At 43.9% G+C, this 23,877-nt stretch overlaps 1 protein-coding gene across 1 annotated transcript in view; it reads right to left on the bottom strand.

Moving 5' to 3' along the window:
• Amfr (autocrine motility factor receptor) overlaps positions 1-23,877 on the bottom strand; it is a 41,321-nt gene that overhangs the window by 3,971 nt on the left and 13,473 nt on the right. The window contains exons 5-12 of the mRNA XM_038312677.2: positions 19,071-19,111; positions 18,789-18,921; positions 15,130-15,263; positions 14,280-14,390; positions 11,514-11,704; positions 8,492-8,595; positions 1,745-1,879; positions 986-1,069 (exon numbers count right to left, since the gene is read on the bottom strand). Of these exons, the coding sequence (XP_038168605.1) occupies positions 986-1,069; positions 1,745-1,879; positions 8,492-8,595; positions 11,514-11,704; positions 14,280-14,390; positions 15,130-15,263; positions 18,789-18,921; positions 19,071-19,111 (933 nt within the window). The remainder of the gene's footprint in view (positions 1-985; positions 1,070-1,744; positions 1,880-8,491; positions 8,596-11,513; positions 11,705-14,279; positions 14,391-15,129; positions 15,264-18,788; positions 18,922-19,070; positions 19,112-23,877) is intronic.

Genomic DNA, 23,877 nt, shown 5'->3' with positions numbered 1-23,877 from the left:
CCAAGTCTCACTCAGGGCTGGGACATGTGGACAGACTCACAAGGACAGGCTCACCACCACCTACGGAGCAAATAACTACTACTGTGAAACCCGGGTGGACATGGGCCTCTTGCTCTTGGTTTTGCTCTAGTGATTCAGTCAGCTACACCGGGAAGAGGAACAGATGACTAAGGGTCCAGTGACTCCACGTCCACCTCTGCAGCAATGACCCCAAGCCTTAGGTTTAAGCAGAAGCCGAAAGGGTATGTGTAATAAAGCAAGTGTAACTGATCTGGTCGAGTTATGTATGACCATAGCCATTTATCAGGCTGACATCTTAATGAACTATTGGCCAAGGACTTTGCATTTTCTGGGCTTGGCAAAGTTCCTATAAATCCCTTGCTTTCATTACACTAATATATATAATCTTTCTGCTAACTCTGAAAACAGTTGGGGAACTGAAGAGAAATCAAGCATGTTGCTCCCTCACATGGCCCCAAGGCAGTCAGTCTCATGTGCACAGTTCTGCTAACTGTCCAAAATCTAAAAATGCAGAAGTTGACCCCTTTTCAAAAGTCACGCAACAGTTTTCAAATGACGTACAGTCCAGTGTTTTCTGAGATAGGGTCTCACTACAGGCTACTTCCAGCCTCAGGGTCCTGAGAACTGAGATTACAGGAATGCACCACCATGGCCTGCTCCAGATGTAGATATGAACGTGTTAACTCTAACAGTGGGGCTAGCAGGGAAATTTGCAGATGATACCCAGTCTGTTTCTGCCTGCTCCCTGCTTTTTAGCCTGTGGTGATATAAATTTCCTCTATCACAAGATTCTGTCACCATGAACTCAACTACTCCACCCCACCTTCTCCACTACAACAGACTGAAACCTTCTCAAACTGTCAGTCAAAAGAAAAAGTTCCTCCCTTAAGCCGTTCTGCAAACAGCAAGGTGAAGGTCACTAACACCCAGGGCCACACTACAGTCTATAGTAAGCTGACCTCACCTGAACAGAGGCTTCCCCGTCCTCCTGATCAGTGCTAGGCCTTTCCACTGGGCTGTTTAGTGCAGGCCTCAGGCTCTCTGACCTCTGAAAGCAAACACAGTGGTCAGTCAGAATGAAGGAACAGGCACAGGAAAACCCAGAACACAGAGGGCACAACAGTTCTCAACATAGCTCACAGCTTGAAAGATGGGACCAAGCCCTCAGAAGCCCACATCTGAGATCCAGGTTTGAGAGTGGTTAAACCTTCAGCTCCCCGCTCAAGAGCAGCAGTTGCACAACAAAAGCAACGGCAAACGTCAACCATACAGAGTCAGCACGGTTTTGGTTTCCTCATTAACCTTCCTAAGGCGCTATGCCGCAGTCACTACAGTTAGTCTCCTGGTCGGCTGGAGAGTATGCTTAACATACTCTCACTGCAGTGGCTGCTTCAGTTGCAACAAACTGTGGAATAAGCTGAGCTTCAATATTCATTCTTTGCTCTTAACAGAAACAGACGCCGGCCTTTGACAGGAGCCAATGGCATTCCCTTACAGACCTGAAGCAAGGCTGCCAGGCTGCTCTGGGCATGTTTCTGTGCAAAAATTACTCAATATCTGTATTTATCTTTAGTGGGTCTGTTCTCATGCAGCATTTAAACAAAACAAAGTTTACAAAATGAACTTTACAGAAATCCTTCCACAAATCATAAGTAATATCTAAGTATTAGAATTAAATCTTTGTAAAACAAAATACATATCATGTATAAAACCCCAGTTCTACCTGTGTGGGGAAAGGTACTTGAATACGTCCTTCTAAGATGTTGTCTGTTGTTATTTCCACGGAGCGTGTCATCTGGAGGTCCTGGAGCACAAGGTGGTATGGGACCTGGGGGAACATCTCTTGAATCTGATGTGCCTGGAAGAATACAAAGATCCCACAGCAGAGGTCATTCTTGGCAGAAGTCAGTGTGCCTGGCAGGCCCTGGACACACAGGTTGACAATGTATCTTGAAAGCACAGGTAAAGCTCACTTGGCTCAGCACGTTCCCTGCACACCACTGTCTTCCCATTGTTTCAGGACTAGCGCACTAGAGCAGCATCAATTCCAAAATCAAGAGCATCGAGGAATCTAGTGAGATCCCAAGACAGGCACAAGTAGAATCTTCTGGTTTTAAAAGGAATCATTTAAAAGATTTTAATTTTATGTGTGCCAGTATTTGCTTACATGTACTGTATATAGAAAGGATCATTTTAAAGTTCAATATTCAGATCCAGCATTATAGTATTCATGACCATTATGCAATGTGAAAGAAGCTGACTTGAAAGCCAGATGAAGCTTTGGAGCCTGTCCTGGAACTAGCTCTTGTAGACCAGGATGGCCTCAGACTCACAGAGATCCGCCTGCCTCTGCCTCCCGAGTTCTGGGATTAAAGGTGTGCGCTACCACAGCCTGGTGCATTTTTGCTGTATGTAAATTATATTGTAACTTAGAAAAATAAAATTAAATAATATAAATTCTTTTATACCCAGCTACATACTTGGATTATGAAACTATCGAGTACTGTCTTAGAACTGTAATTTTCAAACTATACTCTAGATTCATCTCAGAAAACACTTGGGGTTTTAGGCATGTGTGTGTAGGAAGGGGAGACAAAGGCCCAACTCTGCCCATACTTCAATCTAAGTGCCCCAAAATGTGTGTATGTGTCAGAGTGTTTTACACATACATGATTTAGAAATATTTATGTTCTAGGTTTCGATTGTGAAAAATCTCCATAATTTACAGAGTAAGAGAGGAAAACAAGGGAGAGAAAGCAAAAGGGAAGCAGGCAGAAAGGGGAACGACTGGGGTATAACAGAGCCAAACCGCAGTAAGAACTACAGCTTGAAAGAAAGGTCAGGTCAAGCTGTCCAGAGCTTTTCTGAGCCATGGGGGTAGACAAAGGCCAGATGTTCAGTGCTGGAGTCCCAAGACTCCACATCATTGCAGACCCTTTACTGTTTGTAAAGAGAACACTGTTACCCCATCTAGCCAAAGCTAAGTGGGAAGAGTCTCTACAAGCAGATTAAATTATTCTCTCCTCACATGGCTCTCCACCCCCAATTAAATAAATGTGTGTGTGTGTTTGCGCATATAGATATGTTTATATATATGAAAAACAAAGCTGGGTTAATTTTTTTAGACTAAAGCTTTCTAATAGAAAAATCTAGTTAAATATTAGATTTTAATTAAAAATGCATGGTTCCAGTAAGTTAGCTGTGCTAACTAACTCAGACCATTGAAAGAACTAAAGAACAGATAGGGCCTGCCTAGCTTTTAGGCCACTCCCTCTCAGGAGGCTCACACCCTAGGCTTGTAGCCTGCCAAGAGCCTCCCAGTGGCCATCCAAGGCCATCCAACTCCAGAGAACCCACACCTATCATGGTGGTGATCTCAGAGAGAAAGCAGGAGCAAGAGGAGCCAGCAGGAGCCACATCTCCATTTCCTATGTTGGCTGTGACCAAAAACCACTTACAAACCTGTCTGTTTGTCCCTGGCACACTGACCTCAAGTCTGTCTACAGTGTAGCAAGGGCCAGAATCACCACTACTTTAAGACAGAACATTACCCCACCACAGGCACGCTACACTTCCTCTCCCTGTACATCGTGGTACATTCATATTGCTTCTACCACCTTCCTACTGCTTCGACCCAATCAACCTTTTCTTTTCACCCAAACCCCAGAACCTTGTCTGCAGCTCTATCCACACCTTTCTCTTAGTGAGGCCCTCTCCCCTGCTCCACGCCAACCCCACCCTCCACCTGAAGGATGCTACCCTTACAGTCAGTGTTTCTAGAGGTTTTGTGCCTTCAACCTCTGCTTATCCAAAGAGCATTCCTAGTCAGTCATTCTTCCTAAAAATAGCCCACGGCTGAAGCAGGAGGTTCATGACTTCAAGCCAACCTAGACTAGAGATCAGAAACACGATTAACAAACTTGAAGACAGATATTGGGGTTCAACCTGAAGATCAGGAAAGCAAAGCAGCCACTCACTGACTCTTACTTCAACCTCAAAGCAAAAATGGTGATCCTTCCTCCAGGAAACCTCAGAATGAGACTGAGCCTGATAGCTGTCTCCTCCGGTTTATAATCCTCTCTAGTTCTGGGATTAAGGGCGTGCATCACTATCACCTGGTTTCTATGGCAAGCTAGTGTGGCTACTGGGATTAAAGGTGTTGTCATTGCTACTGGCTCTGTAAGGTTGGCCAGTGTGGCTGTTTTACTTTTCTTATCTTCAGGCAAGTTTTATTTATTAAAATACAAATGAAATGCCACTACATTTCCCCTTTTTGTCTAAAATAAAAAGAAAGCTATTACTAATATAAAAAACAATATACACTAAGTACAATAACTACATACAATATAAAGCAGGTAAGCAAGGGCCAAGGGTGCAGTGTTTAAGGAAAACACTTGCCCAGCAGGCACAAAGCCTCCAGCATGCAGAGAGATGGAGAAAGTAGAGGGGGAAGCAGAGGCATGGGGGAGGGAAGAAGGAGTCCTCACACACAGTAACATCCAGGATTAACCCCTGGGAGCTTCGCCAGGGTCCTACACGAAATAGCTGAGAAACGTCTCTTCCTGCTTCCAGGAAGGAAGGAAGAAACTCACCAGGGCACTTTTTTCTTAACAAGGTCTGCTCTCAGGAGAACTCTTAGCCCACTCTGCTAGGCTAGGCTGCTCAGAGTCCAGATGACCTAGGGACAAAAAATACCCATCTCCTCCTGGCTCTACTTTCCTAATTCTAACTCCAGGCCTCCCTAGTCACTCTCTCTCTCCTAAAAGTGGACAAGAGGCTGAGAAGCATTTGGAACATCCATATCCTGCCTCTGGCTCACCAGTTAAGGACCTGATCCCTAGACAACTTCATGAAGTTCAACTTCTCACATTAGCACAGAGCATCATGGGGAAAAATAGAAACTCAACAACTTCACAATCTGAAGAACATGACAGGGATGCCCCGACTGGGAATTAAATTAAAGACTATACTGACTACTCATTAGGGCCCTTAGTGTGTATGCTAACTACACAGCATGAAAATACAAATGAACAAGGTGGGCAAAACACCCAGAAGCCCTGCAGAGGAGCCAAAGGCAAAGCTAGCAAGCAAGCCCACTAAAGCAGAAATGCAGGCTTGTCTCAACTGCAGGAAGAACCTCTGGGCTTGAGGGTACTGCAAGATGTCGAACCCCAAAGACAGAGAAACAAGACCGGAAATAGCAGCAGAATATCTGAAGACAAGTGCAGAGGGTGAAAACATGCAGGGTCAACACCCAAAGAGGAAAAAGCAAGGAACAGAGAAATACTCAGACAAAGAAGCAGAATCCCCAATCAATGTCAGGCACCAAGTCACAGTCCAGGAGCTCCCAGAACACTAAGCTGGAAACTTGCCCAAAAACAAGCGAAATAATAAAATAAATAAAAACCATCCAGACAAATCATTTTCAAGCTACAGAAAATCAAAGGGAATTGAATCAAAACCCATGTAAGAAGCCAAAGGGAACACAGCTTCCCTAGAGAAGCAAAGATAAGCACTAGGCCCGATTTCTCTTCAGAAACTAAACACGCCAGAGTAAGTGAAAGAACTGAAGGAAAGGCAACAACAAAAGCAAACAAACAAAAACAAAAATCCAAGAAACAAACGAAAGCAACCTCGAACTGTGCGCCCTGATAGATTATACGTCAACACTGAAGAGGGGGGGGACTGGGTGATGAGCTGGGGTGAAAGCACTGGCTGCACAAGCATAGGGATCAGAATTCGGATCCTAACAACCACATCAAAAGCAGGCATATGAGGCCATTTTGATCTGTCTGGCCTGTGCTTCTGCCTGGGGCCACGGAGGCATCTGAGCCTAGGGTCACATCTGGGTCCACAGTCCCGCAGTAGCCAATGGTGATGTCCATGGTCCCTGCCACCATCAAGGACTGTGTGGATGACCAGGGTCTGTCAGCCACCTAACACCAGGTTGGTGTCTGAGGGCCATACTGCTCTGGGTGGTCAATTCTGCCACTGGGGCATGGTGTCATTCAGGCCCAAGCTGCTGTCAAGGGCCATGTCTGTATCTGTGGTCCTACTGTAGCTGGAGTCTGGGGTTTATGCCCAAAGCCCATGTTAGCACAGGGGGTCATTGGAACCATGCTGTGCTGAGCCAGCCCTGCCCTTCACTGGCCCTGGGATAGCAGTCTGCCCCTCAATGGATACTGCAGCAGGAGAGCTGGCCCCACCCCTCAGGGGAGCGCTGCTTCCCTCCCACCCCACCGGCACACACTCAGGAAAGATGGCCCATCCCTTACCAGACATGCACCTCACCTAGGCAGCACACGAGAGCTGACCCTATGGTCAGGGACACAGGTGAGCCGACCCTGAGGGTGTGAAAGCAGGAGGGCTGACCTAGCCCATGGCATGGGTGAGAGAAATGGGAGAGTTAGCCTGCCCCCACTCACCCCAGCACACCAGAACTGACCCTGCTGTCAGGGACTCAAGTGAGCCGACCCTGAGGGCCTGAGGGCAGCAGAGCTGACCCCACACACACCCTCTCGTATGCTCCCTACATCAATCCGGAGAGAAAGCCCTGCACCTCACATGGGCAAAACAGTAGAGCTGCCCTGGTAGTGTGTGTGGGTGACCCAGATCTGGGACCTACGAGCAGGACAACTGGCCCCGCTCTTTGCTATGGGCTACATTAGGAGCTAGCCCGAGGCTGGAAAGCTCACCCAGGGAGTGATGATGACAGAAAGTTGGCAGGTTGACCAACCCAACCACCACCCAAGACCAGAACCAGGGCTGTGGGTTGGCCCACCCCAACATCCGCCTCATCTATTAACTGTTGGAACATGTGAAGGGGACAAACCTATGGATCCAAAACAGCAGGATCTCCATGGCACAGGACAACAACATGATAGCCAAGAGGAGCCCCAGTGAGAGCCCATTACCAGTGGGGTAGCAGAAGCCAGAGGCATCAAGCCAGACCAATGACTGGCAGTAAACACGTGCAAGTAAAGATGACTGAAGGGCAGACTGTGAGATTCAACTGACCACTCACCCTTCCTTCCTTCCTCTTTCTTCTTTCTTTCTTTCTTTCTTTCTTTCTTTCTTTCTTTCTTCCTTCCTTCCTTTCTTTCTTTCTCTTTTTATTTTTGGTTTGCTTTTTTGGTTTTTCTTTTAAATTTCACTTGGTTTTTTGGGGGAGGTTATAAGGGCAGAGGGCAGATGCGAGGGGATGGGGAGATAGATGAGTGGGATCAGTATATATAATGGGAACTCCAAAAAGAATCAATAACAGTTAAGAAATAATAATACATTTTTTAAAAAGACAGGCATGGCCAATTACATGTCTGTAATCCCAGTACTATAAGGGGGCAGAGACAGAGGCTCACTAGTGCTCAGTAGTTGCGAGCCTAACTCCAGGTTCTGAGGCCCTGCTTCAGGGGAAGAAGACAGTAATAGCATGATCACCTGCGCGCGCGCGCGCACGCGCGCGCACACACACATACACACACACACAAAGGAGAATAACTTCCTTTGGCCTGGTATGGTAGCACATGCCTTTAACTCCAGCACCTAGAAAGCAGAGGAAGGAGGATCTCTATGAGTTTAAAACTAGCCTATTTTACTAGTTCTAGAACAGCCATGACTAAATAGACTGTCTCAAAAGAAAGGAAAGAAGGAAGAACGGAGGAAGGGAGGAGGGGAGGGAGAGAAAAGAAAAGAATAAAAAAGAACTTCCTTTGACAAAAAATAAGGTAGCCAGGCATGGTGGTCCACATTTATAATCCCAGCAGAGGCAGGCGGATGTCTGTCAGTTCCTCCCAACTTGACTTATAGAATTAATGTAATCTCAGTTAAAATCCCAGCAAGCTTTTTATATAGAAAGACAAAGTGATCCTAAAGGTTATATGGAAAACCCAGACCCAGTATAGCCGATACACCACTGAAGAAGAAAAGGAAGACTAACGGACTTATGCCTTCTAATTCTAAGGACTTATTCTGTCTGAATTTTTTGCTTAAATCAAGTAGTCTCAAAGTAGGCTTAGGTCACAGTTAAGTCAATCTAGTAGTGCACATTAAAGCGTAGATTATCTGCCACAGAAGTAAAATGACAGCAAATTTTCAGACTAGTTTCAGCTGCCTAAGCATTCATTAGTCACCACCAACATATAAGCTTATTGTGTCTATAGGCTGCCTCCCCCACCAGAAAGCACAACTCTTGAAAGACACCAAGTATAAAGCTCAGTGGTAGCACGTTTGCTAAGCAAATGCAAGGCCCTGGATTCAACATCCTGTAAAGAGAGGGAGGGATGGGGAAGAGACAGAGGGAGAGAAGAGAGAGAAGGAAACAGAAAGAAAGAGGTGGCTGCTGAAATCTTTGCTGTCCTCCTCGGCAAGAGAGAAACTCTCAGGGTCACACACACTGCACAGCCATGTGTCCCAGAGCACTCGGGCCCTCCAGACCACGCACTAGTTCTCAGCAGCAGTCAGGAGCTCTTACCATGGCATTCAGCTGTGAGTTGCTCGCCTGCGTGATACCAAGAATGTTGGTAGTGTGCATCACTTCAACTGAAAAACTCGGGAGCCAGCTCGCAATCCGGGACCCTAAAACAAATCAGAATCCAGCACAACAATTAGTGCCCTGGTGCCTGCTCCCATGTCGTCCATGTGTTCAGTCCCTCTACTGACAGTCAGTCGCCACTCACTGCAGGCTCCTTTCTACCAGGCCTTTCTGTCAAGTGCTGTACTCACTTCTTGTCCTCATGAAAACCTACACGGGCCTCCCATTCCTCTCAGAGATGTGACTCTAGGCCTCAACCTTGGTCTCTGGTCCAAGGCACTGAGCAATCATATAACACATCCAAGATCACACAGGTTAATGACATGGCAAATGTGAAGCCAAGCAGCTATCCCACCTTAATCCATTCTCAGCACAGAATCTAAGAAAGGCTCCCCTGACTCAGGAACTGCTACAACAGCTGAGTTTCATGCCCTTCTTCCACCCAGCATAAAATACTGCTAACGTGGGGGAATCGCTTTCACAATACTTCATGAAGTATTTTCTGCTTAATAGGATTTAAAGATTTGACCTTGGTCTGAACACTGTGGGGCATGTTTTTTTTTTAGGTATATGGGTGTTTCGCCTCCCTGTATGTCTGTACCATGCAGGTATGCAATACCTGCAGAGCCAAAAAGAGGGTGATCCCCTGGAACTGGAGCTACAGACAGTGCTAAACCACCATATGGGGGCCAGGAACCAACCCCAGTCCTCTGGAGAAACAGCCAGCGCTCTTAACCATTCTGGACAGCCAACTCTCCAGTCCCTGGTACACGTCTTATATCCCAGCACTCGGAAGACAGAGGGGACCTCTGTGAATTCTGAATCCCAAGTCAGCAAGAGCCACACAATGAGACAATGTCTTGGGGGGTAAGAGAGGAGTTACCTTAGTTTTCAGATTAAAAGTTAAAAAAAATAGCCGAGCAGTGGTGGTGCACACCTTTAATCCCAGCACTTGAGAGGCAAAGACAGGCAGATCTCTGTAAGTCCGAGGCCAGCCTGATCTACAGAGTGAGTTCCAGGACGGACTCCAAAGCTACAGAGAAACCCTGTCTCAAAAAAAACCAAAAAACTCAAAAATTCTACAATAGTAGATTTGTGGGGTAACACAATCATGATGGTGCTGTTTCTGTCATTTTAGGAGAGGGGAGCTACGAGACGATTCAATATCAAGTTTCAAATGATAGGGCTGCTTCAGTCCTTCCCAACCAAGTAGCAGCAAATTGGTTGTTTATTTCAGTAACACCCAAAGGACAAAGTGACTCTGTTTGACTACATTTGTAGTGATAGCAATTAATAAAATGACAGCTTATAGAACCAGGCTCTATCTCCAAGATCTGCTAACACATTTCAGAAGCTGTACTAGTAAGTCAAGTCTGGTGGTGAAGGCTTATAATTCTAGCTACTTGCCAGGCTAAGACAGGAGAATTAACAAGTGACTAGCCGGACTTGGGAAACTTAATGAGAGCCAGAAACAGCAGAAAAAGAGCTGGGAACACAGCTCAGTGATAGAGGACTTGCATGGCATGTGTAAGGCCCTGGGCTCAAGCCAACATGAAAGAGGACAAACTTGTGCCTGGTCCAGCTCTCTTTATGATACAGGGTTTCTGTGTGTAGTGCTGACTGGTCTGAAGTCACTCTGTAGATCAGGCTGGCCTCCAGCTCACAGAGATCTGCCTGCCTCTGTCTCATAGTGCTGGGATTAAAGGTCTATGCCTACTACCCCTTCACATTTAACAGAACCAAACCAGCTTCTTGAGGCCCCTCCTCCAACACATTTCGACACTGCCTCCACGCCCCGTGGGCCTTTCAGGGGGCACCAATACTCTCACTGTATTTCAGAGACTTAAGCCAGAATCTGAACAGCACCGCTCCTAAGAAAATTCCAGAATGGGAATTCCCACAACAGATGGCACTGGAACTGATGGGCTCACTATCCACTGGGTGCGTGTGAATCCAGGAAAGATAATCAGCGCCCCCATACAATGCCCAGGACCTCAGAATGCATACTGAAGAACAGTCATGCTTTAAGAACAAAGAAACGGGACCCCAGCTCTTACTCCACCTACGGCACTCCCTGAGGACCAACTCAAGGGGCCTTCATCACATGCTTATACACCACACAATAAACAATTATTAGCAAAGGCTAACTATTAAACTGGTTATGTGGGTTCCTTGAAGGTAAACTTAATCCAGTTTCACTACCTCTACATCACCTCAGCCCACTTCTTAATGGCACAGAATAACCCCTCAGTTCTTTCTATCCTGAACACTTTTAATTGAAGTATAAGCCAGGCAGGCTCATACAAGCCTGTAATCCTAACTCTAAGGAGGTTGAGGCAAAGCTATCCTAAATTCAAGGCCAGTCTAGGATACATGGAAAAAAAGTAATAAAAACCAAATAAAGGAAATTAAAATGTAATACTAAAGGGGCAAGATAGCCCTGTAGGTAAAAGCACTTGTTGCTAAGTCTGACAAACCAAATTTACTCCCCAGGATCCATATGACACAAGAATAGAACCAACTTTAACTATCTTCCCTGACCTCCACAGGTCATGGAGTATATGTACACATGTACCACAAACATGCACACAGAATAAATGAATGTAATGAAAAGATGTTTCAAAAGTAATACTAAATTCATCTAGTATTAGGCCAGTTTATAATACTGTAAATAAGTTTTTTTGTTTTTTGGGTTTTTTTTTGGTTTTTCGAGACAGGGTTTCCCTGTAGTTTCTAGAGCCTGTCCTGGAACTAGCTCTTGTAGACCAGGCTGGCCTCGAACTCACAGAGATCCGCCTGCCTCTGCCTCCCGAGTGCTGGGATTAAAGGCGTGCGCCATCACCGCCTGGCTTGTAAATAAGTTTTTTATAATATAATAATAAAGAGGGCATTTTATAATACTAACAATTTCATTTTAGGAAAGAAATCTCACAGAGAGCTCTGGAGGTTGGAGACAATTTACCATCAAAGTGGAAGAAGTGATTGTGCTGGTTTAAGCGAGGTCTGCCTTCTGCAGCTGCCACAGGGACCAAGTTCTCATCCAAGTTCTCTCCTTGATGGTCTTCCCTGGCACGACTGCCATCCGCAATATTAAGAGACATTCTGCACGTCGGACAGGACGTGTCTTGTTCTAGCCAAGAACGAAGGCAGGAGCTGTCAAAAAGACCACAGGAAAGGACAGGAACATATTCAATTGTTCTTTCACATATTTGTGAGAATTCACCAGAATGACTAGTTTTCCTACTATTACTGACTTCTACTTCCCCCTAGCCAGATCTAAATGCTGGCAGACTTTTGTAGCTAGACTTTTGTAGCTCTAATACACAGACACCTACCACTCTCCTGGTGATGGTCCTTCCTCAACCACGTTGTCTCCCCAACTCCAGTTACTTCAGAACCCACGGGACTTAATCATCCAGCATTCAGCCTCTTCCATCCTTGAGTCCTCTACTCAAGTGATTTTCCTTTTTACTACTTTAGCTACTGACCAATATGGCTATAAATAACCATGGCCTTGTTTTCAAAAGTGACTTTGGAGATCTACCAATCCACTCCTCTCTACCTACCAACCTTACGCAAAACCCTTCCATGGTATTCCACCCATCCAGGGGCCCTCAGGACCCTGCCTACTACTCCTAACTGGGCAGACACACTCCTTCCTCTTTTCCATGAGTTCACATACTGCCTTCTTCCTAGGTCTATCAACACACCAACTGCCCACTGCTAGAGCAGTCAGCCCCTGGCTCTTACCTCGACCTCAGTCTGAAATGGCAATCCTGCCTCCCAGGATCTCTGTGTTTGAGAGCTGGCTCCCCTCATTTTATATTCCTCTCTAGGGCTGGGATTAAAGGCGTGTACCACCCGATTTCTATGGCAATTAGTGTGGCTGCTGGGATTAAAGGTGTGTGTTACTAGAACCTGGTCTGTAAGGCTGACCAGTGGGGCTGTTTTACTCTCAGATCTTCAGGCAGTCTTTATTTATTAAAATAAAACTTAAATGCTACTACATCCTCTCCAACTTGCTCTTCCTTCGCAGATCTCACTTCCGCTCGTCCTCAAAAGTCACTCCCCTCCAAATCTGAATCGGATTACTTTCTTATTACTCTTCAGAAACCTGCCTGTGTCTGCTCTTGAATACTGGATTAAACGTGTGTGCCGTCACTTCACACTCTATTTTTTTTCTATAAAGCACACAGGTCAGTTTAAACTTGACATTCTCAATGTGCCAGTTCATTCAAGTTCAGCTCTTACATTAGATTGCAAGCTCCACAAAGACCTCATTCATTACTTCCATTCTATCCCCACAGTCCAACACAGTCCCCTTAGTCCTAACATAAAACAGTCTGTCAGACCGGGCAGTGGTGGCGCACGCCTTTAATCCCAGCACTTGGGAGGCAAAGGCAGGCGGATGGATCCCTGTGAGTTTGAGGCCAGCCTGGTCTACAAGAGCTAGTTCCAGGACAGGCTCAAAGCTACAGAGAAACCTTGTCTCAAGAAACAAACAAACAAACAAAAAAAGTCTGTCAGGACGTTTGAGTGGGTTTCTCCAGCTCCAAAGCCTTTCTGATATTAAAAATAAAAGACTAAATGTGTTAGTGGTGTCCTCTTTTTTAATGGTTGTTGACTTAAGCTATGGCTATCCTAGTCAGCAGCTGCAACTCCGGCTCTACCAGTTTAGCCACAAGAGGCACAGCCTGAGGAAGCTGTTCCCTCAGGCACCAACTTTTTCAAAGCTAAGAGAATTTATTAATTTCTCTAAGTCTTTGTCCTGCTAAAGGACTCAAGATTCAAAGGCTGAAGTAGAATCCTGCTTCCCAGAGAGGCTGAATAGCAAGCAGCTCACCTAGATCCTCCTGAGTCTCCCTGGAAGCCCTGGTGCTTTTTCTCAGCCCTCCTTATAAACCCTACTACTTCCAGTCAGCTAGTTGCTGATTCAGTCTCAAGACCACAACTGAATTTTATTTAATCATTAAACAAATGTTTCAGAGCATAAACGAAAGGTAACACACATTAAAACCTGGTGGTGGTGGTGCACACGCCTTTAATCCTAGCCCTCAGAAGGCAGAGGCAGCAGAGGCAGGCGAGTCACTGTGAGTTTGAAACCAGCCTGATCTACAGAATGAGTGCTAAGACTGGCTCCAAAGCTACACAAAGAAAACCTTGTCTCGAAAAACAAATGAACAAAAAAAATTTTTTTCAATAGTCAAGGGGCCAAAAGACATCTCTAAATCCATCAATAACAAAACTCTAAATTCATGCACGTAATTATTTAGCTTAAACAGCTGTGATGAGATCTCTGAAATATCTTGGAGTTTTATGGAAGGGCCAAGACTGTGATCCTTGCAAATGAATCACTTGGATCCTTGGTCTAGTCCCATTTCAACCCAGGTCTCTGTAAGATTTTTCTCTCCCTGGAAAATGAAACCCCTTTAAAAAATATTATGGACATATATATTACTTTAGAATGTAAATGTTGAAAAATTATGAAGAAAGCTAAAAAACAGAAATTAAGGTGGCAACTGTGGGTAAAGAATGGACTGAGGGCAAAAGAGGAGGCTTGGAATTAAAAAAAACAAAAACAAAAAAACCCAGTCACAGGCTCCAAGCAGCATCAGCAACAAGGCCAAACTGAGGCAACATCCCTGCTCTTCTGCAGGGATTATGTTCAGATCCGTGTGAAAACGTGCCCAGAGCCCAAGAACAGAAGCACCCTGTACAAAGCTCCTACTTGTGAAAGAGATGTCCACAGGGAAGTTTCCTTGCAGCCTGCATAGAGTCCCAGCAGATGGCACAGTCGTCGTTATTGACAGCTAGCTCCTCTGGAGTGGCGACTGCAAACCTGTAAAACATCACAGGCTCAGCAGGAGCGCAGCAGTTCCACACACATCCATCGAACGCCATATTACACACCTGACCACTATAATAGCACAATTACACAGCAAAACTGATTAGTTAAACAAGGTTTTTTTGTTCTTCATGGTCCTCAAAAAACCAAGTGAGAAACTTCAGCACAAGAGCTGAACAGTCCCACCTGTTCATTACACATTCAGAACAGTTATGGACATATCAGAGGAACCAGACCCCAGAGATCCAAACTGTCCCTGAGAAACAAAAAGTGTATCCACTATTCCTGTACTTTCTGGTTTGTGTTAGCTTCAGGCTAGCAAGTGAGTGTCTCCAGAGAGTGATCCATGCCCATAAACATGCATGTGCAAAGTGCAATCAGGACACACCTTCCCAAAACAAAGATGGCGGAAGATCACAGGAGCTTTCGCTCAGTAGTGACAACAGACAGTGACAAAAAATAAGAACGCTGTTTCTCCTGGAACCCTCCCCACATTCCAGAAAGAAGGTAAGGTCACTGGAGTACAAACCACCCTGCAACTACATGGGACACACTCTTAAGCAGTCTGACATGACAGCCTGCACACTCTTCTGTCTAGTTCCAAGTACACAAAAGCACGTTCTGGTGGAATGAGGCAGTGCTGCTACTAAATGAGCTCAGAGGAGAGCTGGAGTGGGGCGGACAGCCAGATTACCAATTTAAAGCTGGCCGAGGATGAGTCAGACTGTCTTACCTGGCTTCCATGTTCCCTACCACCCGCAAGTAGTTCTTGTGTCGACGGATCCGCCGCTGTACCTCATGGAACAGGTAACGAAGCTGCATAAAGATGACCAGGCTAGCCATAGATAACCAGATGTTGCCAAACAACTAAACAGAGATGGGGGAAAGTAAAATAAGCAATAAAAATGAAAGTGAGGGGCTAAAGACAAAGCTCAGTGGGTAGAATGCTGAGTTAGGATCTCCAGCACCCACGTAAAAAGCCAGGCCCAGCCATGCACATTTGCAACCCCAGACAGAAGGACTCTGAAACCCACGGAGCAGACTACTTCACAAATGAGTTCCAGACTCAGTGAAGAAAACCTATTTCAAAACATACGGTGGAGAACAATAGAGGAAACATGCTGCATCCGGTCTCCATACTCACATCTCTGTGAGGTGAGCACACATACACAAACATGTATATAAATTACACGTACACTCTCCAACACACACAAACATATATGCGCGTGCAAGTGGATTTGCGAGTGGCGAAGGTACATGGACAACAGAAGCTACTTAAGGTGAAAGGGAAACGGAACACTCTTTCAGTGAGTAAATGCATGTATCTATTTGATTGCCCCAAACAATACACTGGCTCATTAGCCAAGGGATCCCACTGCCAGCAACCTTTCCTGAGTAATTAACCAGAAATTTAAACACTTAATGCAAAAAGATGTCCAGCCATACAGACTTATATGTACATAAACATACACGCATTTCTGGAGGACGGAGTAGGATCTTCTGTATCCCAGATTGTCCTGACACTCATTATGTAGTCAAATACGACCTTGAACTCCCAGCCTTCCTGCTTCTTCCTCTTGAATTCTGGGATTATAGTCATGTATCCCCACCCCCAGTTTATGTAGTGCCAGGATCAAACCCAGGATTTATTCATGCTAAACACTCTACCAGCTGAGCTATATCCCCAGCCCAAGCATTCATGCAATTATAAAAGAAATATGTACATCAATAAGATGCCCAACAGAAGAAGAACAAGTAGATTGTAAGTTTATATAAAATAGTTCATTTGAATTACATTAGACTAGATGTATATAAAATATAGATTATATTTATTGGAACATACATATATATATATATATATATATATATATATATATATATATATTTGTTTGTTTTTGAGACAGGGTTTCTCTGTCGCTTTGGAGCCTGTCCTGTAACTAGCTCTGTAGATCACACTAACCTCGAACTCACAGAGATCCATCTGCCTCTGCCTCCCGTGTTCTGGGATTAAAGGCATGCACCACTATTGCCTGGCTAATTTATAAATATATTTTAATGTCATATTTTATACAAAGTAGGTTTCAGTGTTAATTTACCAATAACATTTTTGAGTAAAAAGGCAGGATATAACTACCTTGATGGGGAAAGCCTTGTTAACCAATAATCTTTAAGAGGTGGAACCTAGTTTAGGTGTGGCTTTCTGGGACCAGGAGATAAAAAACCTGTGCACCACCCAGGTGTGCTCTGTGTAGTTTCCCCCGTGGTCAAGCAGAGCCTGTATCTTCCATGCCTGTGGCGTGAGTTTTCCCCTTATAATAAATAAAATATATTTGTCTATCTTTAAGCTAGCCTGGTTATTTCCACATCTAGGTAATAGCTTCACTACCTTAAATATACTAACATGATTTTTTCTAATTATATAATATCTTGAAATAGCAAACTACCAAATATAATCTAAATAGCCCATTTCAGGGTGTACATAATTACATCATGGTGTAGCTATGTGATAAGTGTTTTATCCTGAAGATATCTGGATTGTTTGGAAGACCTGCTGCTAGCAGAGGCAATGTTTATAACATAGTAATCTTTAAAAACTGGCTGGAAATGTAGCTCAGAAGTAGATGCTTATTTAACATGCAGGAGTCCCTGGGTTTGAAACCCAGTATTGCATAAGCAAACACATGCAAAGACTATGTCCAAAAAGGACTCAATTTATGAAGCTATGTATTTAAATATGTAAGAATCAGTTAAAGGGCAAGTGAAATGGGCTCAGAAGTGAAGGTGGGTGTCTCCTGACAAGCCTGACACCATGAGCTTCATCTCCAGGACCCACATGGTGGAAGAAAGGAACCAACTCCACAAGCAGTGCTCTGACCTCCACACATACACTGTGGTTAGAACACACATGCACACACACATGCGCATGTACACACAGACACACTCTAAATGTAACAAAGCTTTTCTTTTTAAACAAAAGCAGAGAAATACAACAAAATGTGAAGCTTCTACTTCAAATGTCAATTCTAAATGTATATAATTTCATTACATTGTCTAGACTTTGGATATGTTTAACTTAATGTATAATGCTTATTTATTTGCAAGTTTTTTATAGTAAAATTTATAAAATTAAAAAATACAAAGTGTTGTTTTCTTCATTTTCAGAAAGTGACCCTAGGCCAGGGGGTCATGGTGGCACACTCAGGAGACAGAGGCCAGCCCAGTCTACGAGAGCTATTGTTCAGGACAGGCACCAAGACTACAGAGAGAAACCGTGACCCTTAAAACAAAACAAAACAAAACAAAACAAAAACAAAAAACAGAAAGTGACCATTTCTGGAGGTCAGAGGACTGCTTGCAGAGTTGGTTCATTTCTTCCACCATGTGGGTCCCAGGGATCAAGCTCCATGTTGTCAGGCTTGTCATGAGGCACCCACCTTTACCTTCTGAGCCCATTTCACCAGCCCTTTAACTTATAAATGTGCACTCCCCACTCTGCCAGTGACTTGACTGTTACCATGACGAGTTTATAAATAAGTCCCCATGACAACACTGGGTCTCACCATCATTTTTTTTGGGAGGGGGGGTATGTGCACATTTGTCTGTCTGAAGGTGTTGGATCCCCATGGAAATGGAGTTACAGACAGTTGTGAGTGCTGGGTATTGAACCCGGGTCCTCTGGAAGAACAGTCAGTGCTCTTAACTGCTGAGCCATCTCTCCAGCATACTAGTAAGATTTTTTAAAAAAATGTTCACCTGTCAAGGAGGCTTATATTTCCCTTCTGTGGTGCTGGGAACCACTAACCCAGGGCACTGAATATGCTAGGCGAGTGTTCCACCTCAGCTACATCCACAGAGTCCTTGGTGTTTGAGACAGCGTCTCAGTATGTACCAAGGCTGTCCCTGACCTGATGATTCTCCTGCCTTTGCCTCACAAGTGCTGCAATTACAGATGGGTAAGACTGGCCCTGCTTCAACACTGACATTTCTGACACACCAACTGAAAGCAGTAGATATTAAGTACAAGCATATGTTTTTCATTACAAAGGTAAGGAGGTAAAGGCCAGTACCACTAGAGAGAAACTGTTCAGTAGGAAAAACCACACACACTAAAGGAAAAACCCCTTTTATCGTGCTCAAAGAAAGCTCACCTGACTGTCAGCAGAGTTAACCAAGTCTCCTGGCACAGCAAACACCTCCTGAGCTGGGCACCAACCAAAGCAGTGCAGAGCACTGTTTTGCCCCCAGCCACCAAAGACGACGGCTGCCAGTGATACTCGAGTCTTTTAAGGGACTCATCCCCATCTACTGAGCATTTCGTTTCTTTATGCACAAACCAGGGTTCGTGTCTTGACCCCCTCGGCCCTCTGTCAGCCCTCTTCCTGGGGGACTCACCAGCATGTGGATGTGGTGCATGAGGTCCAAGGACAAGAGAGTGAGCTCCATGACAAAATCGGTGTAATACACGTAGGTTCCCTTTCCTTCCCAAGTCCCTTCATGGTTGAGGTCCCAGAGGTGAATTACATATCTACAATTTAGACAGAAAATGTAACTTACGGTTACAAGAAAATGTACTTTAAACATGTTATAGCTTAGTCACATTTTCATCTACTTTAAACCATTAATCTCAAAATCAACTGAACAAATAAATGCCAATCATCCAAATTTTCTGCTCACCTTAAAATCACATGAGCTGTCCTCACTGTCACAAGAAGAGACTGCAAAAGAGAAATCCGTCTTAGTTAAAAGCAGATTTCTAGAAAACAAAACTAAAACAAGATGAAAAGTAGATCGGCCAAACCGATTGCCCTTTACTTCCTCTGCGCCACTGCCAGGGAACAGCTTCACAACACAAAAGCCGTACTTTTGTTGAACCTTTTCCAGCTGAGAATGATGAGCAGCTGCCCCTCCCCATCTCCCAAGAATACCTTCGGCAATGATAAGAGGTCCTCCTCACTGTCTAACAATCTCTTCTATTGACACAACACCAAGTCACCATGATTGGTTACCTGAAAGCATATCCCACTAGGGCAACACCGAAATGCCAACCACGACTGCCCTACACGAGTAGCAGCTCTATCCTGAGGCTTTTGTACCCTTCATTTACCAGAACAAAGGATAATGAAGGAATCAAACCAGAAATAAGACTCTAATGTGCTGCTTCTGGTGGCGCATGCTGTGGGACAAATGGTCTTGTATTGTTTTAATAACATACTGATTGGCCAGTAGCCAGGCAGGAAGTATAGGCAGGGTGGCAAGGACAGGAGAATTCTGGGAAGAGATAAAGTCAGTCTGCAGTTGTCACCCAGACACAGAGGAAGCAAAATGAGAACGCCTCACCGACAAAGGTACCAAGTCACATGGCTAACACAGACAAGAATTATGGGCTAATTTAAGATGTAAGAGTTAATAAGAAAAACCTGGGCTACTAGGCCAACTAGTTTATAATTAATATAAGCCTCTGTGTGTTTCTTTGGGACTAAATGGCTACGGAACCTGGTGGGACAGAAACCTCTGCCAACAGGCACAGGCCAGTAGGACTTGCTGAAAGAGGCAAAAGCAGGAGGTGGTGGTGGTGGTGCACACCTGTAATCCCAGCACTCAGGAGGCAGAGGCAGGCGGATCTCTGTGAGTTCGAGACCAGCCTGGTCTACAAGAGCTAGTTCTAGGACAGGCTCCAAAGCTACAGAGAAACCCTGTCTTGAAAAAACAAAACCAAAAAAAAAAAAAAAAAAAAAGACTCTAATGACATTTCTTAAAAAATAAAAACTGACCTTAATTTTTTTTCCTCTAGCCACACATGATCACATATACCAATAACCCCAGCACAGGAAGATCAGGAGTTCAAGGCCCATGTATACTGACTGAGTCACATCTAAAAAAGGAGAGTGGGTTTGGGTGGTGGAGGCACACACCATTAATCCCAGCACTCCAGATATCTGTGAGTTCAGCATCGGCCTGGGCTACAGAGCTAGTTCCAGGACAACTACACAGAGAAACGCTGTCTCGAAAAATCAAAAAGGGGTGGGGCTGTTTGTTTGCTGTTTTGGTTTTTTTTTTTACACAAGTTTTAGGAAAGTTAGCTGTAGACTAAGCTGGCCTCGAGCTCAGAGGTGCTCCTGGGCCCTTTGACTATCAAGTATGCACCTCCTCACCAAGCCACTCAGCCTACTTTAAATGTGCTTACTTTTAAGTATAACTTTTGCTTAGTTTGGCAGATTATTAAACTGGAAGTAGATATCAGCAAAAGCAACAAAACAAATAAACAAATAAGCATACCATTCAAATATTTAGCAATAAAATATATCTAAAGCAAACTATTATATCTGTATGGCCTTAAACAGGTCTTTTTAAGAGGAAACACTATTACATACTTTTACAGATACATATTCAACTGGGTTTACAAATATTTTCCCTAAATACTTAAATGGTTTCCAATTTTAAAAAAATTTATATCCTATGTGCATTATGCACACCATGTAAACACCTGGTGCCCTGACATCAAAAGAGGGTGTGGAATTCCCTGAAAGTGGAGTTAAGGACAGTTGTAAGCTTCCATGCGGGTTGCTGGGAAGGAAACCCGGGTTCACTGCAACAACAGTAAGTTCTCTTAGCTGCTGAGTTGTCTCTCCAGCCCAGCCCCCTTTTCTAATTTTATTGACACTACATTATGCTCTGAAATTAATACTTCTGGGCAAAAGTAAACTTTAACCTTGTTTCTAACAAATTCCTAAATATTTACACATAATTTATTCTAAAGATAAATAACTAGCTTCAGTATAGCTACTACTAAGATAGATCTCTCTTATCCAAAGTAGGTATGTTGTTTCCTTCCTTCCTTTTTTTTTAAATCTGAGACTGGGTCTCACTATATAACTCTGGGTGTCCAGGAACTTGCTATATACACCAGGCTGGCCTTGAACTCAAAGATCAGCCTGCCTCTGCCTCCTGAGCACTGGGATTAAAGGTGTGCTATATATGGCTTTGTCCTATATGCACTAATGCACTACTATATAATACTAAAGGAACTTGCCTTTCTGGTTTATACCTGTGCTTCCTCTGACTTGTTATTCTTGTATACTCTGGTCACTATTAAGCAGATAAAGGTTATTTGATGTGATAGTGCTGTCAGTTTGACAGACTCTAGAACCACTTGGATGGAGATGGGCCTCTAAGCACGTCTATGGGGATCGTTCTGAAACCCCCCAGACTGGAACCCTGGACTGTAGAGCAGATGATGTGGGATGTCCTTCGGAATAAGTGTTGCTTTTATTGGTTAATGAATAAAGCTGCTTTGCCCTATGGCAGCAGAGAATAGAGCCAGGCTGGAAAAGATATAGAGAGAGAGTAGGTGGAGTCAGCAGAGTCAGTGAGATGCAATGTAGTTGCGAAAGGAGAAGGACACGCGGAACCTTACAGGTAGGCCAGAGCCTCGTGGTGATACACAGATTAATAGAAATGGGCTAATTTAAGATGTAAGAGTTAGTTAATAAGAATCCTGAGCTAATAGGCTAAGCAGTGTTATAATTAACATAGTTTCTGTGTGATTATTTGGGTCTGTGTGGCCAGGAAAAAAGAGCAGTCTTCATTTACAGATAGAGAAGGAGAACTTAGCAGCAAGCATGCACTCGTTGCTTTCTGCTTCTACAGTGCAGATGCAATGTGATAATCAGCTTCCTGTTCCTGTCACCATGTATCTCTGCCTGCTACCATATCTTCTCTGCTAATATGAACTGTATCCCTCAGGAGCTATAAACCAAAACTCAGCCTTTCTCCCTTTGTTGAGTACTTAACCATAGCAACAGAGAAGTAACTAGGATACTCAGACAAAGCACCAGGAAACATCTATAGGTGATCAGAGACTGAATTGGCCAGTAAATGATTCACAGGTGAGTAGGATATACACTGTGGATGCCCTAAACGAATAAATGACATGTTTCAGCCAGGATAGCACCCAGTGTCACTGTGGCCCTCAGAATGGTGCAGAATTTACAGCTTCTACATTGTGGGGTTAAAGTGTGCGAGCTGAGTAGCAGAGCACACATGGCACTGAGTTTACAGCCAGCACCAAACAAAACAACAACAAAATGAACTTTATGAATTGTTATTTCCAGAATTTTCCATTTAATAATTTCAGGTTATCAGCTTACTGAAGATAACTTAAACTATGGAGACTAAAATCACAAATGAAAGAAATTACTATATTTCATTTTCCTAATTAGCAATTATAAGTAAAAGTATTATAAAGTTTGTCTTTGACTGAGGAAAAGGCAAATATATTAGTTATTGATTATAAAGAGTATGAACAGGCTAAAGAGATGGCTCAGTAGTTTACAGAACTTGTTCCTCTTGCAAAGGATGCAGGTTTAGTTCCCAGAACACACATGGTGGTGGTTCACAGTCCTCTGTAACTCTGGTTCAAGGGGGTCTAATGCCTTCGTCTGACTTCTGAAGGCACCAAGCACACACACAATGCATATACATACATGCAGGCAAAACACTTTGACACATTAAAATAAAATAAAACTAAAAAAAATCAAGACATTAAAAAAAACTTTGGGTTTTGGGTGCTGTAGATAACTTAGTGGTTAAGAGCACTGGCTACTCTTCCAGAGAACCAACATTCAGTTCCCAGCTGAACAGACACATGGTGGCTCCCAACTGTCTGTAACTCCAATTCCAGAGGGTCCAACAACCTTTTCTAGCCTCTACAGGCACTGTATATACATGGTAAACATACATAAATGTAGACAAAACACCCATACACATAAAATAATAATAAATAAACCTTTACTTTTTAATTGGGTTTCTACTAAACAGAGGAAAAAAATGGTATCTCCTGCAAATTTTAAAAAGTAATTTTTTTATCTTTAAATATTCAGAGAGGATAGCCTGCACCCATGAATATGCAAGAAGTGTAACTGTGCTCAGTCACAGGGCAGTAAAATTAAAAGGAAGAGAACATGAAGGTGGAAAGGTGGCATGTTGCAGAGGTCCAGGGGAGCCCAGGGGAAAATTCGGGATGAACACCATCATGAAAAATTGTTTGCATGAATAAAACTGTCAAAGAGCAAATAAATACTCTCTATATAAAAAAATCAGGCTGAGGGGCTGGAGAGATGGCTCAGAGGTTAAGAGCATTGCGTGCTCTTCCAAAGGTCCTGAGTTCAATTCCCAGCAACCACATGGTGGCTCACAACCATCTGTAATGGGGTCTGGTGCCCTCTTCTGGCCTGCAGTCATACACACAGACAGAATATTGTATACATAATGAATAAATATTTAAAAAAAAATCAGGCTGACAAATGGCTCAGTAAGTAAAGGCACTGTCCCTACACCTGACACTCTAAGTTCAATCCCGGGACTCACAAGGTGGAAGGAGAGAACTAATTCTCACGGGTGGTCCTCTCACCTCTAGACATGTGCTGTAGCACACACACATGAAATAAATAAATGCCATCAATTTCTTTTTCTGCCAGGTGGT

Source organism: Arvicola amphibius, chromosome 15 (genome assembly GCF_903992535.2).
Source record: "Arvicola amphibius chromosome 15, mArvAmp1.2, whole genome shotgun sequence".
Classification (NCBI taxonomy): domain Eukaryota; kingdom Metazoa; phylum Chordata; class Mammalia; order Rodentia; family Cricetidae; genus Arvicola; species Arvicola amphibius.
Note: the sequence above shows the minus strand (reverse complement) of the source record. Positions and strands in the feature narration are given on the sequence as shown.